The sequence below is a fragment of the Macrosteles quadrilineatus genome, unplaced genomic scaffold, assembly GCF_028750875.1.
Source record: "Macrosteles quadrilineatus isolate MER2022 unplaced genomic scaffold, UCM_ALF_1.0 Scaffold_1__1_contigs__length_201487025, whole genome shotgun sequence".
Lineage (NCBI taxonomy): Eukaryota > Metazoa > Arthropoda > Insecta > Hemiptera > Cicadellidae > Macrosteles > Macrosteles quadrilineatus.
This window is the reverse complement of record NW_026542594.1, coordinates 145,710,189-145,723,968: the sequence shown is the minus strand read 5'-3', so window position 1 is coordinate 145,723,968 and position 13,780 is coordinate 145,710,189. Positions and strand designations below refer to the sequence as shown.

Sequence of the window (13,780 nt, the reverse complement as noted above, 5' to 3'; positions counted from 1 at the left end):
ACTTACTGGGACTTTTGATCTACAGACACTGCAAACATTGTAGTTTTTGACCTAGCGGCACAGGTATAAATTATTTGATCTTCCGGGACTGTTGACTTTCAGCAACATTCCCTATAAATATCTACCTTTCCAGCATTTAAACCTTTCTTTCTCACCACCTCCTGTCGCTTCCACCCACTTGGGATATTCATAATTTTATTTATTTATTTATATTTCATATGGAGCAAGGGGACTGTTTACAGGCTTATCACTGTGCCAATAGATAACAAGGAAAACACCAATGTTGTTGTTTATGAACACTCGGTGCCTACCTTCAGCTCAGTTATCATCTAATCAGGGTCAAACTCCAGTTACAGGACACCCAGTTCAAATATGAGTGACGTCACTTCCAGCTGGTTAAGTTGCAGGATTATCCTTGTCACTCTGGTGCATGAATTTTCAGGGAAAACTGAAGTGATCCAATAAAATAGTGCTGTGTTTGTTTGTTAAATAGAGTAATATACTTTAATAATACAAAATTTATATTATGCTTTTATGTTTTAAAAATCCCATATTTTGTTTGAGTATTACTACTAGATTTCTGTGTTTATAAATAGACTAACCAAAAATCAAGCACTTTTGAGGACTCTCCTACCTGTAAGTAAAGTTTAGAATTATAATTTAAATATTATCTTGTCACCGTGAATAAAAATTAATGTCTCATTTTGTTAAAAATATTTAAGTTCATTATTATAACTCACAACTTTGGTTGTAGCTTATGTATTTCCTCAAAAACTCACTTTTAAATGTGGAGCAATATACACATAGACTTGCACTTTTTACCAACAGCAGACGACTTGTTATCAATTGTTACCAATTGTTACCACCGAACTTAGTTCCAAGTCTACAGTAATGATAGCTGGGCATATGCACTTCCACCGGTAATATTTTTTACTGCCGAATTTTGTTCCTGGTCCACAGTAATTATAACCGCACATATGCACTTCAACCGGTAATAATTTTTACCGCCGAATTTTGTTTCAGGTCCACAGAAATTATAACCGGGCATATGCACTTCAACTGGTAATAATTTTTACCGTCGAATTTTGTTCCAGGTCTACAGTAATGATAGCCGGGCATATGCACTTCAACCGGTGATAATGTTTACTGCCGAATTTAGTTCCAGGTCCACAGTTATGATAGCCGGGCATATGCACTTCAACCGGTAATATTTTTTACCGCCGAATTTTGTTCCTGGTCCACAGTAATGATAGGCGGGCATATGCATCTTCCACCGGTAATAATTTTTACCACCGAATTTTGTTCCAGGTCCACAGTAATGATAGCTGGGCAAATGCACTTCCACCGGGAATAATGTTTACCAAACCGGTAATAATAACCGGTAGTAATGTTTAAACCGGTAATAATTTTTACCATCGTGTTATCCGGTTAATCGGTCTTGTACATAGATACAGACAGCTTTGTGTTAGTAATAAAATCGGGAAAACATCGGTCTTGTATGCCTGGATCACCCCTTGCTTATATATCTATGTTATTCGTTCCAGGTCCACAGTACTGATCTCCGGGTATGTGAAACTCTACAGGTAAAATACCCTTTGTCTGTGTACAAGAAGATTATCTGTGTCCATACAGAGTGAATAAAAAAGTCAAGACTCCCCCATCTAATATTTTTCTAAGTTAGAACACAGTACAGTCTTCTTGTACAATAGACACCGGGTATTTTACCTGTAGAACTTCACATACCCGTCTATCAGTACTGTGGACCTGGAACGAATTTAAGGAAGAGATTAACAAGAGGTGATTCACGCATAAATAAATTGGATGCTGCATGCAATAACCACGTTATAGCATACTCAAGATCGAACTATAGTAAAATATACACAGATACCCTTTTGGTGGTCGTGCAAACTTAGGACAAAGTTTCATTTTATGATTTTGAAAAATGAGGGATTATGAGCTCAACTGGAGATTACTCTGTATATAAGATGTATTAATCTTTAAACATTACCAATTTAATTTTAAACAGTATGATTTAAATTGGCATTCTGTTAATTATGTTTTTTTACCCGCCCTTATGACAGTGTGTATCTGGATCCGGATCCGAAGATCCGAAGATGCGGATCCGAATTTTTCAAGATCCGGATCCGGATCCGGTACAGACATTTTCTTGGATCCGCCCACCACTAGTGGATACAGATAGTCACGTATATGGATACCGATAATGTCATATTGTGACGATGGGTCCCATTTTCCCATCGTCGGGACTAATTACTCATCATAATTCCCTGACCGTGGCATCCTGTTCCCCGTGTATGAAGAGGGGGCAGCTCTGTGTTAGCGCCAGAGGCAGTGAGTCGGTCGGAGCGCAGTGTCAGAGACGGACGGTCGAGTCAGTGAGTCGGGAGCAAGGAGTAGGGGACTAGACGTCGGAGAGAGAGTGTAGCTGTGGCGTGAACGGAAGACGTGACGAGCGCGGGACGCAGAACCGAGGAGGTCGACATGGGAAGGTACCCTGAGTTGGAGTGATGACATCAACCCCTGAGGAGAGGAGAGTAAGAGAGACGGGACGGGCAAGGCGTCATGAAGAGGAAGTATTATTGTCGCGTAGTTGAGGTCAGTCATAGTTTGTAATTAGGGATAATCAGAGGAGGACGAGCGCCAAAGTTGGGAAAATAAAAGTATTGTGGTAAGTTATTTCTTTGGTCTTTATTTTCTGAGCTACGACCCCCCCCCCCCCCCCGTTGCTACCCCTTTGGTCGAGGGGTACGTGACAATATATATGTCGTCACAATGCCACAATATATGTTGATGTCAATAATTTATATGGCTAGGCAATGTCACAGTATATGCCTTGAAATCGGCCTCTTCCATTTAAAATTCTTTTGTTTGTTGAAACAAAATTGGATCCATCAAAACCGAATCCAGCCCAATATCCGATCTGCAGGTTTGCTGCGGCAGGAGTATTTTTGTTTCTACATGGTTCTTGAAAATTAATTCCGATGCAAAACTCTCATACAAGTACCATTCAATAAACACACTGTTTTCATATTTCAAAACTAAATACCAACAAAGTATACAACTATGTACCTCAGATAGTAAGAGCAGATTGTAAAGTAGCTCATTATCCAAGTTCTCTTCTTGTTTGATATCCTCATGATCTCCATATGCTAAAATAATCTGGCAAAAGTGAGGTAGGAGAAGTTTCAAAGTTTCCTCTGGGCGGACCTGCAAAAATACGAATTACTCAAATTTATGAAAGTCCTAATGATAATTTAATACTTGAACCCCCATCACTGAGTGGAGTTTTGGATGGATTAGTGTAATTAGGAAAAAAGGACAGTGATGATATTTTAACAGACTTTTTAGAGGGTGGGTGAGTAGTAGATTTTTCTGTGAAGTCAAGTATCAGATTGACTACTTGCGTATCAAGTTGAGTCAGACTATTGTTTGGTTAGTATTATCTAAATTAGTCAAATTTTTATTAAATGATTTGGTGAAATATTAACACAATTTGATTTTATCCAAATTTTTTGTACTATCTATATATTAATTTGAAACTGTTTTTCTTTGTGACAGCTAATTTGAGAGAACGGCTGGGTGTAGAAACTCGGTAGGGGTCTCTAAAGAAAGGTCTTGGTCTGTAGATGAGCCATCAAAAGAGAAACGTGGTAAATTCCCTTGGGGCTCTGCCCCAGTGGCCTTTAAATTCCCATCCAATGTTATTCTTATGGAGGAAAAACGGGGTTTTGTCACAGCTAATTACAGAGAACGGCTGGGCGTAAAAACTTGGTAGGAGTCTCTAAAGAAGGTCTTAGTCTGTAGATGAGCCATCAAAAGAGAAACAAGGTAAATTCCCTTGGGGCTCTGCCCCAGAGGCCTTTAAAGTCCCCTCTTCAGATTTGTTTACATTCCGACCATATGCATACATTTACACTACCTACTTTTGAATGAAACAGTTGTTAATATTTAAATTGTGATTTACTAAATTTGTCAAAATGAAGTATTTGCAATGGGTTTTTTCTGATTTTAAAATAGATTTTCTTCTGAATCGTGCCATGTTTTGCAATATAATGTTCTATTACCAAATCAGTGGGAAATCCTAATATCACAGTAACTCTTAAAATTATTTCTTATGGAGTTAACTTATATTATATAATATCTATTGTATGGGTTGGTTTCTGCCTTTTTTACCACTTCTTGGAGATTGCACTTAGACGATATTCTTTGGCGTAGGCCTATTGCATCTGTAGTAGACAATACTTGGTTGGTGTAATTTTTAAAATTACAATGGAAAAAAGTGAGAAATACTAGACAATTTGATATACTAAAAATAAAACTGAATTAACACTGTGTTAAATTTCTTGAGCAATATTTGAAAGAGCCGATTTGCAAACAATGGAAACAGGAAAGTCATAGAACACAACCAAGTACAGTAGAAGAAATAGAAATAATGTTTTTTTTTTCATTTATAATCGTTATTATAGACAATCTAATGCGGCTATGAGTGGGGAAAATTTGTAGAAAACACTAAAAAACAAGGTCAGCTTTTGAAAAAAGATAAGATATTTACAAAAAATTTTGATTATATCTAACTGCTGTGTACATCTTGAGTATTTCCATAATCTTTGAGTCGACTCTTATAAAGTCATCGGAAATTATGACTGTTATTCGTTTTAAAATAACGCCTGTAATGCTTCGCAATTGCTCGAATTCGAGCAACAGGTACACTAGTAATTAGTTATTCCAAATCTAAACATATAAAATGCAAAGCTGACTGACTCACTGACTGACTCACTCACTCACTCACACACTCACTCATCTCTAATTCTTCTACTTCCCATTTACCTAGGAGGCTGAAATTTGGTACACTGATTCTTTAGGCATTAAATACGAAAACTGATTAAATCTGACTTACCTGTTGCTTGAATTCGATCAATTGCAAAGTATTATAGGTGTTATTTAAAATGAATAACAGTAATAATTTCTGATGACTTTAAAATAGTCAGCTCAAAAAATTATGGAAATACCCACGATGCATATAACAGATCGATATAATCAACATTTCTTTTAAATATCATATCATTTTTCAAAAGCTGATCTTGTTTTTTAGTGTTTTCTACTAATATGTCCCACTCATAGCCGCATTAGGTTGTCCATAATAACGATCATCGATCATAAATTTAAAAAAAAAAAACAATATTTTAAATTCTTCTACTTAGTGGTGTTCTATGACTTTCCTATGTTTCCATATTTTGCAAATCGGCTCTTTCAATGATTGCTTAAGAAATGCAGCACAGTGTTAATTCAGTTTTATTTTTAGTATATCAAATTGTCCAGGCTTTCTGGCTTTTTTCCGTTGTAATATTTAGACCAACCCAAATTCAAATAGTAAATTTTTCATTTCAACCAAGTAAGTAAATGTTTGTAGCACTTGTTTCCTTAAATTTCAACTAAAATATTAACAGCAATTAAATTATCCAGCTGATCATAATGTAAACAAATATGTTCTTCATAAGGATGACATAAGAACTTTAAAAGCCACTGGGACAGAGCTCAAGGGATTTTTAAGAATTTAAGGTCAGTTTGCACACCTAGACAAACGTTTTGGTATATAATATGTGGGGTTAAATCTAAAAACAAAAAAGCCTTGTTGTTCACAAAGTTTCATGTAGCGTATTAGTCAAGTGGAATCATTTATTTTCACACAACGTTTTACAGATCCAGCATAGCTGGGAAACAGGTATGACAATTAAAATACATAAAACTATAATAACCATACAATATGCTAAGAAATCAAATATATACATCATTTAAAAAATCATTGACTTTGTAATGCCCTTTATTAAGCAGCAATTTGGTAAATTCTTTTTTGTATTTTTCAAGAGATTCTGTAAGGGTTCATAAGATTAGTGAATATTTATAATAAAACTAAACCCTTACTAGCAGAATCGCCTCGCCAATTCGCCGAAGTTAAGTTCAAAGATGTAAACAAAACAAATTAGCAGATGACACAAGTTCAGCAACAGCTGATCTTGTGGTTCACCGCCGTACCACCGGGCCGCGCATCAGTCGCCCGCGCCTGCGCAGGAACCACAGCGCTGGATGTGCGCGGCGCTCGGAGGGTCAGTGAGTTGGAGTCGGCGAGAGTCGACAGTCAGCAGGAGCAGTGGCCTGAGCAATTAGGCAGAAGAAGGACGCCCGACCCTACACTCTCGCTCACGCCAAGTAAGTGGACAACATTCGCCATCGTTGTACCTAGGGCGCCTAGGATAACTCGACCTCACTCGCTATCGCTGTTATTACGCCTATCGTTTATTCACTGTTAATCGATTATGCTATTTAAGTCAAACGTCCGCGGAAAGTTTAGTCTTAAATTAAGTTGAATAATTAGCAGAGATCACTTTATTTAAACTTGTGATTATTCCTATCGTTCTACTATAACATAGAGTGTTATCTGTTTTGTTAAAATAACTTTGTAAATATATAACGATCAGCTTTGATTTGTGGAATGTCTGAATTTCGTTCGATACATAATTTATAGACCGTGAGTTCAAAGAAGTAACGGTCAGAACGAGATCTGTCCGGTTATAATTCCTTTCTGTTTTAATTGTGTTGTTTTATTTGTATTGTTTAAATCTATTCAAGTTCGATCGGTTCCGGTCACGCAAGGTGTCTTTTCATATTCGTGTGTTTTTGTTTATTTTGTTTATCGCGTAGGTCCGTGAGAACACGGTGTTACTTAAATATAATGTGTGGTGTTTAGTTGTTAGTCAATGTTTAGCTTAATTACTATAGCAGCACTTCAGCTGTGAGATATTTTATCCATGGGAATAAGAGTAAATAGTTGATTTATTAGAGTGATTTTAATAATTGGTTGGCTTCTTTACTAACTAACACGCTTTCATTTGTTTGTACATATTTCAGAACTGTACTAACCATTGTTATACTATGCTGCAGCAACCATTATTCATCGTCTTTTATACTAGAACCAGTGCACAGTAGTTCTGTTCTATGTCGTTGCTTAGCCGCTATTAACTGTTAATGTTCTATGTAGTTGCTTTACTATTCTTTACTATATTTACCACTTCATTATTAATTATTCATTTAGCCTTCTACTAATTATTGAGGTGTTGAACAAGGCATTAAAATATTCCACCTTACGATACGATTCCGCTACTAACACACTAACCTTCGAAATTGCTTCAAATCTTAGCATAACGCTTAACCTTTGCTTAACCTTTGACTATCAATGCTTAACTAAGATACTTTGGGAAAACTGATTGGCTTTGGGAATTTTAATTAGCCGTGACATTAGACAGTTAAGCCCCAACTTCTATTTCCATTCTTCACCATTTCCTTGGTTCCTGGACTGTTGCTAATTGAGTGATCTGTGTGTTGTATGTGTTGTTTGTGTGCAGCTAACTGCTTTGGTTAGCTGTAGTTTGCTAAGTAGCTTTTCTTCTTTCTCTATTACTTCGGGCACACCGGAAATAAGTTAGTTATAAGTTAGCTTTAACCTATTCCGGAAAACCCGGAAATAAGTTAGTTATTAGCTAGATTTAATCTATTCCGGAAAACCAGGAAATAAGTTATTTATAAGTTAGCTTTAATTACTTCGGGCACACCGGAAATAAGTAATTTATAAGTTAAACCTAAGCTATCCCGGAAAATCTGGGAATAAGTTAGTTTTTAGTTAGGCTTAATCTATTTGAAATAAGTCTTTGTGTGCTCAACCTGTCTCTGTGTGTGTGTGTGTATCTCGTATCTTACTCTTCCTGTTAGCGATCCTTCTCCACCCTACTCTGTATGTTCGTTTGCACCTTTCCATATTCCTACTCTCTCACGGGGCTTTGAACTAGTCCACTCGCCCGAAACGCATTGTATTATTTTAAATAATAAAGACGTATCTAAACTAATTCTGTTCGGTCCGTGGCGCATGGACGTAGGGTAGTAAATTAAATAAATAATTGACACTCCACCGAGGATGTTGTGAACAGAGTCGCGCACGAAACTATAACTTCGAAACAAAATCTCGCCCTCCCTCTTTTATTCACTCGTTTCCTGGCGATGATGAGGCACGAATAAAGCCAAGAGGCATAACATTCCCGCCTGAGCCAGGAAAACGACTTTAGGAGACAAAAGCGGGAAACTCGACCAAAATTGACCCCCTGAATAACCCAGTTCGGCTAGGCTATCAGGGACGCGTAACGCCCCGACCCGACAAATTAACAAAATACACCCGGAAGCGGGTTACATTTCTAATGATTTACTATTATCAGGCAGTTTATTAAACAGTTTTTTCCCTAGATATTGTGGAAGGGTTTCAAGTGAGGTAAGTCTATGAATGGGCAGTTGTAAATCATTTTGATGTCGTGTTAAATAATTATAGTTATGGTTTTCATTCATAAAAGATTCACGATTTTTTTTTATCAAGATTAATGTTTGCAGGATATAAACTGACGGAAGTGTTAATATTTTCAATTCTCTAAATAATAATTTACAGGATCGGCTAGGTTTTGAAAATGTCATAACTCTAAGGATCTTTTTTTGAATTTTGAAAATGGTTATCTATATATATAAAATCCAATGTATGTATGTATGTTTGTTTGTTTGTCCTGTATGGACTCCGAAACCGCTCGACAGATTGTAATGAAACTTTCAGGCATTATTAAGCATAATTCAAGGATGGTTTGTGTGAAGTTTGGTGCAGATCCGTCAAAAGGGCTCCGCCCCAGTGGCTCTGGAGTTTCCCATGTTAACCTTATGAGAAGTCATATTTAAATGGAATTAAAGAATCTTAACAGCTGGTTCAACTTAAAAATTTGATTCTGTGATGTTCAATAGCATTAAAAAGTTAATAGGTTTGCCAACAGGGTGCAGCACTATTATTTTTTTTTATTTATGACAACAGCTAATTTGCAACCAAAAGGTTAGTGAGCGTAGCGAACGAACTTCAACCTGGAGGCGAGTTAGCGTAGCGAACGAGCTAACTTGAAGGCGAGTTAGCGTAGCGAACGAGCTAACTTGAAGGCAAGTGAGCGCAGCGAACGAACTTTAAGCAGTACGTGATTGAGCCATGCAAAGGAGCTCATCTTGAAAATGAACGAGCATTGACATAAAACCACATTAGGACAGGCAGTTGGTTTACCAACAGGGTGCAGCACTATTAACTTTTTGTTTGAATTTATGATAACAGCTAATTTGAACAAAGCAGCAACAAACTGTGATACACATTGAGAACTGTCAAATACTAAATTGTTGTGGTATTGTGCGAATAGGGTAATTTTATTTTTAAGTCCATAATTCATCAACCTATTGACTTTATTTTTTTTTTTCAAATTGTTATAAAAAAGTACGAGGTGTTAGCCCGTCCTAAGTACGGGAGTAGTCAGTTAAAACTGTGAAGGCCTATATTTCAGAACAGCTAGTTTACACGTATAAAGACAAATTTTATTGTAGCCTACAGTAGAAAGAGTAATTATCAATTGAGAAGTGTATAGGCCTAGTCAATGATATCACCTTCCATCGCATACCTGCCTCTTCCATAATCAATACTGTATCACCACAATACAATTACTCATACTATACACAATTTCCAGTAGGTCTGAATTGAAACTCCTTAAAATAAAACGAAAACATCAAATAAAATTCACAGTACACATAATTATAACGTTGGTGTCCTGACATCATTAAACGAATCGTCCACACAAATCCTTTATGTCAATTTCACTGCATCAATTGCTAAATAAATAAATGTAAACAAAGAAATGTAAACACAACAACATATTAGTTTGTTTTGTCAACAGCTGAGTAAAAAATAAAATAATATCCATTTGAACAAAAGAACTGGTCACATGTTGAAGGAATTTAAAAAGTAAAAACGCTAGTAAAGCTAGTGACGTAATTAATTGTCCATGTTTATTATCCATTCCGTTATCAGTTCTAATATCCTTGATAATCAAACCACCCTCATTGAATCAATGTACATCGTAATTCCCCATATTCATTTATTTAAACTATAAAATATTCAGCACCTCCAAACGTAACCACAACTAAACACACGCCAAACAACTTTTTAGATTTCATAAAAGAATGGTTAGTCTAATTGCAGTATCCTAGGTCAATGATGACGTTATGTTCAATCTATGTCATTCATCTGTATATCTTTGGATAAAACCCGTCTGAGGTTGTAGTGGTAATTTAAAATCGTATTCCTGAGGATTCTTGATCTCCATCTTTATGACATCAATATTTCCGGGCCTAATCCAAACAAAGTTCAAGCATTCAAAAACATTGATTTTAAACAAAAAGCTGCCAAGATGAATTAAAACATTTAAAAATTGTGATTTTCCTACCCTTTCCAAAAAAGTTGAGCAGTAAAATAATTTGCATATTTTTTTTTTTAACTCGTGTACAAATATCATGTAAACCTCGACTTGTATACATCGATGGTGTTACTTATCTCGGTGGTCTACTAATCTTACTTATTTCCTATAATCAATGACAAAATCAGAGTAAATAACCTTATAGTTCTATAGGGCATTTTTATAATTAACCAGCTGTTAGTTAAAACAAATTATATTGCACTAAAACAAACCGAAGATTACAAAGATTACTTAAAAAAATAATTTGAACATCCTAGTATTATACTATGTATATTTAAATAATCAATCCGTCATCCTCTTATCGAAGGATTGAATGATTAGCATTACACATAGTATAAATAAGTCGACCCCTAGTATGTCTTTTAATTTGATCCAAATGCTGAATTTGTGTTACAAACGCTGAATGTTTACAGCTGTTATGTTAAGCAAATTATATTATACCAAATGCTAGTTTAGAATCTTAGCGTCGGCTGCTAGACTTTTCAAAAATTAAAAGTTAATTTCTAAATAACTGGGACCCTAAACTAAAATTATGGCTTCGACATTCCCTAGTGCTCAAAATTATCTTTCTTTTTCAACACAAAAATCATGAAAATCCGTCAGGTGGTTGATTCAGAATCGTGAAATAAAAAAACCCTATTACGTTTTAATATTATAGATAGTGTTTATTTTCTTCAAAAATAATGCCTGGGAAACATAGTAGCAAGTCAAAAATTGTAGTGCATTACTGATCGAGGCAATGACTTGGATGGAAGGAACTAATATTATAGACATGAATGTTTGAAGTATATCAATAACGTGAAAACTACTTGACCAATTGAGCAGATTTTTTTCATGAATAGAGCCACAAATGAATAACCACAGGCTTTGTGGATATAGTTATTTTAATACTCTCCTAGGGACCAAATAGTTTCTGGCAGATTATTAAGTCCAATGTTGTTCTTTGAAGTAACCATGAAATGCCACTCATAAATGCCACCCAAACTGGGCCCGGCAATCTATAGTTTTATTAATTAGGCGAATGGGACAAATGGGTCGAATAGGCATTTGCCTATTGGGTCTGATAATGATTGGAGGGTCCAATCAAAATCGATCCCCACTTACCATCTTTTAATAGTAGTTTATGCAACGATTGCGTAGAGATAGTGTTAACGACACGAGTAGAAAATTTAAGGTACGAGCCTTGGCGAGTGCCTTAAAAACTTCTACGAGTGTCGTTAACATTATTTATGCGAGTTGCGTACACTACTTTACCAACGACATTGTTTTAATTACTAAAAATCACTACACTCATAACTTCTAAAAGAGGTTATGTTTTCGTTTATAACCTCTCATTGATTGCCAGTGACAGTGATGAAACGAAACATTGTATCAAACACTAATTGCACCAATCAACAATTAAAATGGCCTGAACAGCTGAATAGTTGAATTTTGAATCATTACAATTTTACTTCTCCTCTCTCAATCCTTGAACCTCATTGGTCTGTTACCCCTGTTGTTATGAGTAAAACTATGCTGTTATGAAAGTAAACAATGCTGTTATGAGATACTTTTCAATTCTAATAACTGTACTGAAATGGCTACTTTAACAACGGTCGTAGGTAAATGTATTTACTGTCTTGTGAGTAAACAGTATAAGTGTAAATATATTATTACAAGTGTTATTGGACGTATTTTTTGTGCTTTCATTTAATTCAATAACACGTACGATGCTGATCAAGAAGTTAGAAATATTCCACTGCTAATGGGTTAATCTTCATGTTCATTTGTGTTATGTGTTTAGCTTCAACAACGCTGCTTCAACTGAGATAGATAAAGATATCTTATGATGATATTGTGATGTTGAACAACAGTTCCAACTTTTGAGCTGATTCCTGATTGACGAGGTTAAGCCTAAATTTTAGTATCCCAAGACAAAGTTTACTCAGTATTCACTACAGTACACTCCAGATAATCCAAGCCCCAGTTTTAGGAGGTTGTCTTAGGCAAACACCAATGAGGGCTACTTTAAATGTTACTATATGTTACTTAAGTTGGTGTATAATCTTTGGTTGGTTAGCCATTATTATTTTGTCATTGGTGTATATAATAACAAAATAATAATGGCTAACCAACCAAAGATTATACACCAACTTAAGTAACATATAGTAAAATTTATTTTAATTTACACTTAGAAAAAATAATTACTGTATCAATGAATTTTTCTGTTTAAAAAAGAAGAAATAATGGGTAATTAGTGATTTATTAAAATTATTACTTGAAGTAACCATTAGGTATTATTTTAACGCAAGAATGATCCGCAATAACCTAGGAAATGAAAATCACACAGAAGGCCTACTAGGTTGGCCGCTAACTGTTAGCAAGCTGGGAGAGCCGTCTGGACAATCTAAATATCAGGCTTTGTCATTTTGATGTTTTTTATGTAGACGTGATTGTGTAAAGTTATAGCTCAGGTCAAACTCAAACAAAATGTAATTTTTATGCTTTTCAAATTAGAAGGATCCACGTAATTGCTTAGTTTGAAATACTGTAGCATATTATATAGTTTGAATAATATTGTGTTTAAAGTTTTTGAAGACAATTGAAGAAGTGTTGAGCATGTTCTTATTTTTTTTTTTTTTCTTTAATAAAACTACCTTATTTGAAAAACAAAAATTCCATGAAAATTCCATTTGATAATTTTATATTTGCTATAGGGATGGACGAGATTGGATTTTTAGTTCGAGACGAGACGAGACGAGATTTTTTATTTCTCATAAAATTTCGAGACGAGATCGAGACGAGATTTCTCTTCTCATACACAACGGGAAATGCACGTTCGAAATTTTTACCTGATTTTGTAACATTGTTAGATGACTGTTTAAATACTAAAATAATGATAATAGGCAAGAATATTTACAATCTTTCATTAAATAACATCAGCATAACATTTTTTTATTAATCACGCCTAACTTATTAAAAATGCCTACGGTTAGGAAACATGGTGATATCAGTTAGGATAGAGTTCAACTTATCCTAAAATAAAATAAATCATAAAATAAAAGCAATATTAATTTTTATAAAATAGTTACTTGTTTTGACTTTTTTTATAGTAATAAAACATTCCTCACACTGCTTACACTTAACAAAACTTCTCAAATGTTATTAAAGTAATATTATTAAAATAATGAAAGTAATATTTACATTAAAAGAATTAAAGTAATATTTACATTAAAAGAATTAATTAAATAAGAACGCCTTCGAAAAGGAAACGCAACTACAACACGCTCCTGTATTGCGGGTATTGCATTGACTTTCTGCAGGCGTTTTTAATTTTTTTTTTTTTTTTTTTTTTTTTTTTTTTATTCTCGTCTCGATAAAAATCTCGGCCAAAAAGTAATCTCGTCTCGTTTAAC

At 34.9% G+C, this 13,780-nt stretch overlaps 1 protein-coding gene across 1 annotated transcript in view; it reads right to left on the bottom strand.

Moving 5' to 3' along the window:
- Positions 1 to 13,780, bottom strand: part of LOC128986661 (proteasome activator complex subunit 4-like) — a 110,491-nt gene that overhangs the window by 64,536 nt on the left and 32,175 nt on the right. Inside the window, exon 13 of the mRNA XM_054407141.1 lies at positions 3,088 to 3,225. Coding sequence (XP_054263116.1) covers positions 3,088 to 3,225 — 138 coding nt within the window. The remainder of the gene's footprint in view (positions 1 to 3,087; positions 3,226 to 13,780) is intronic.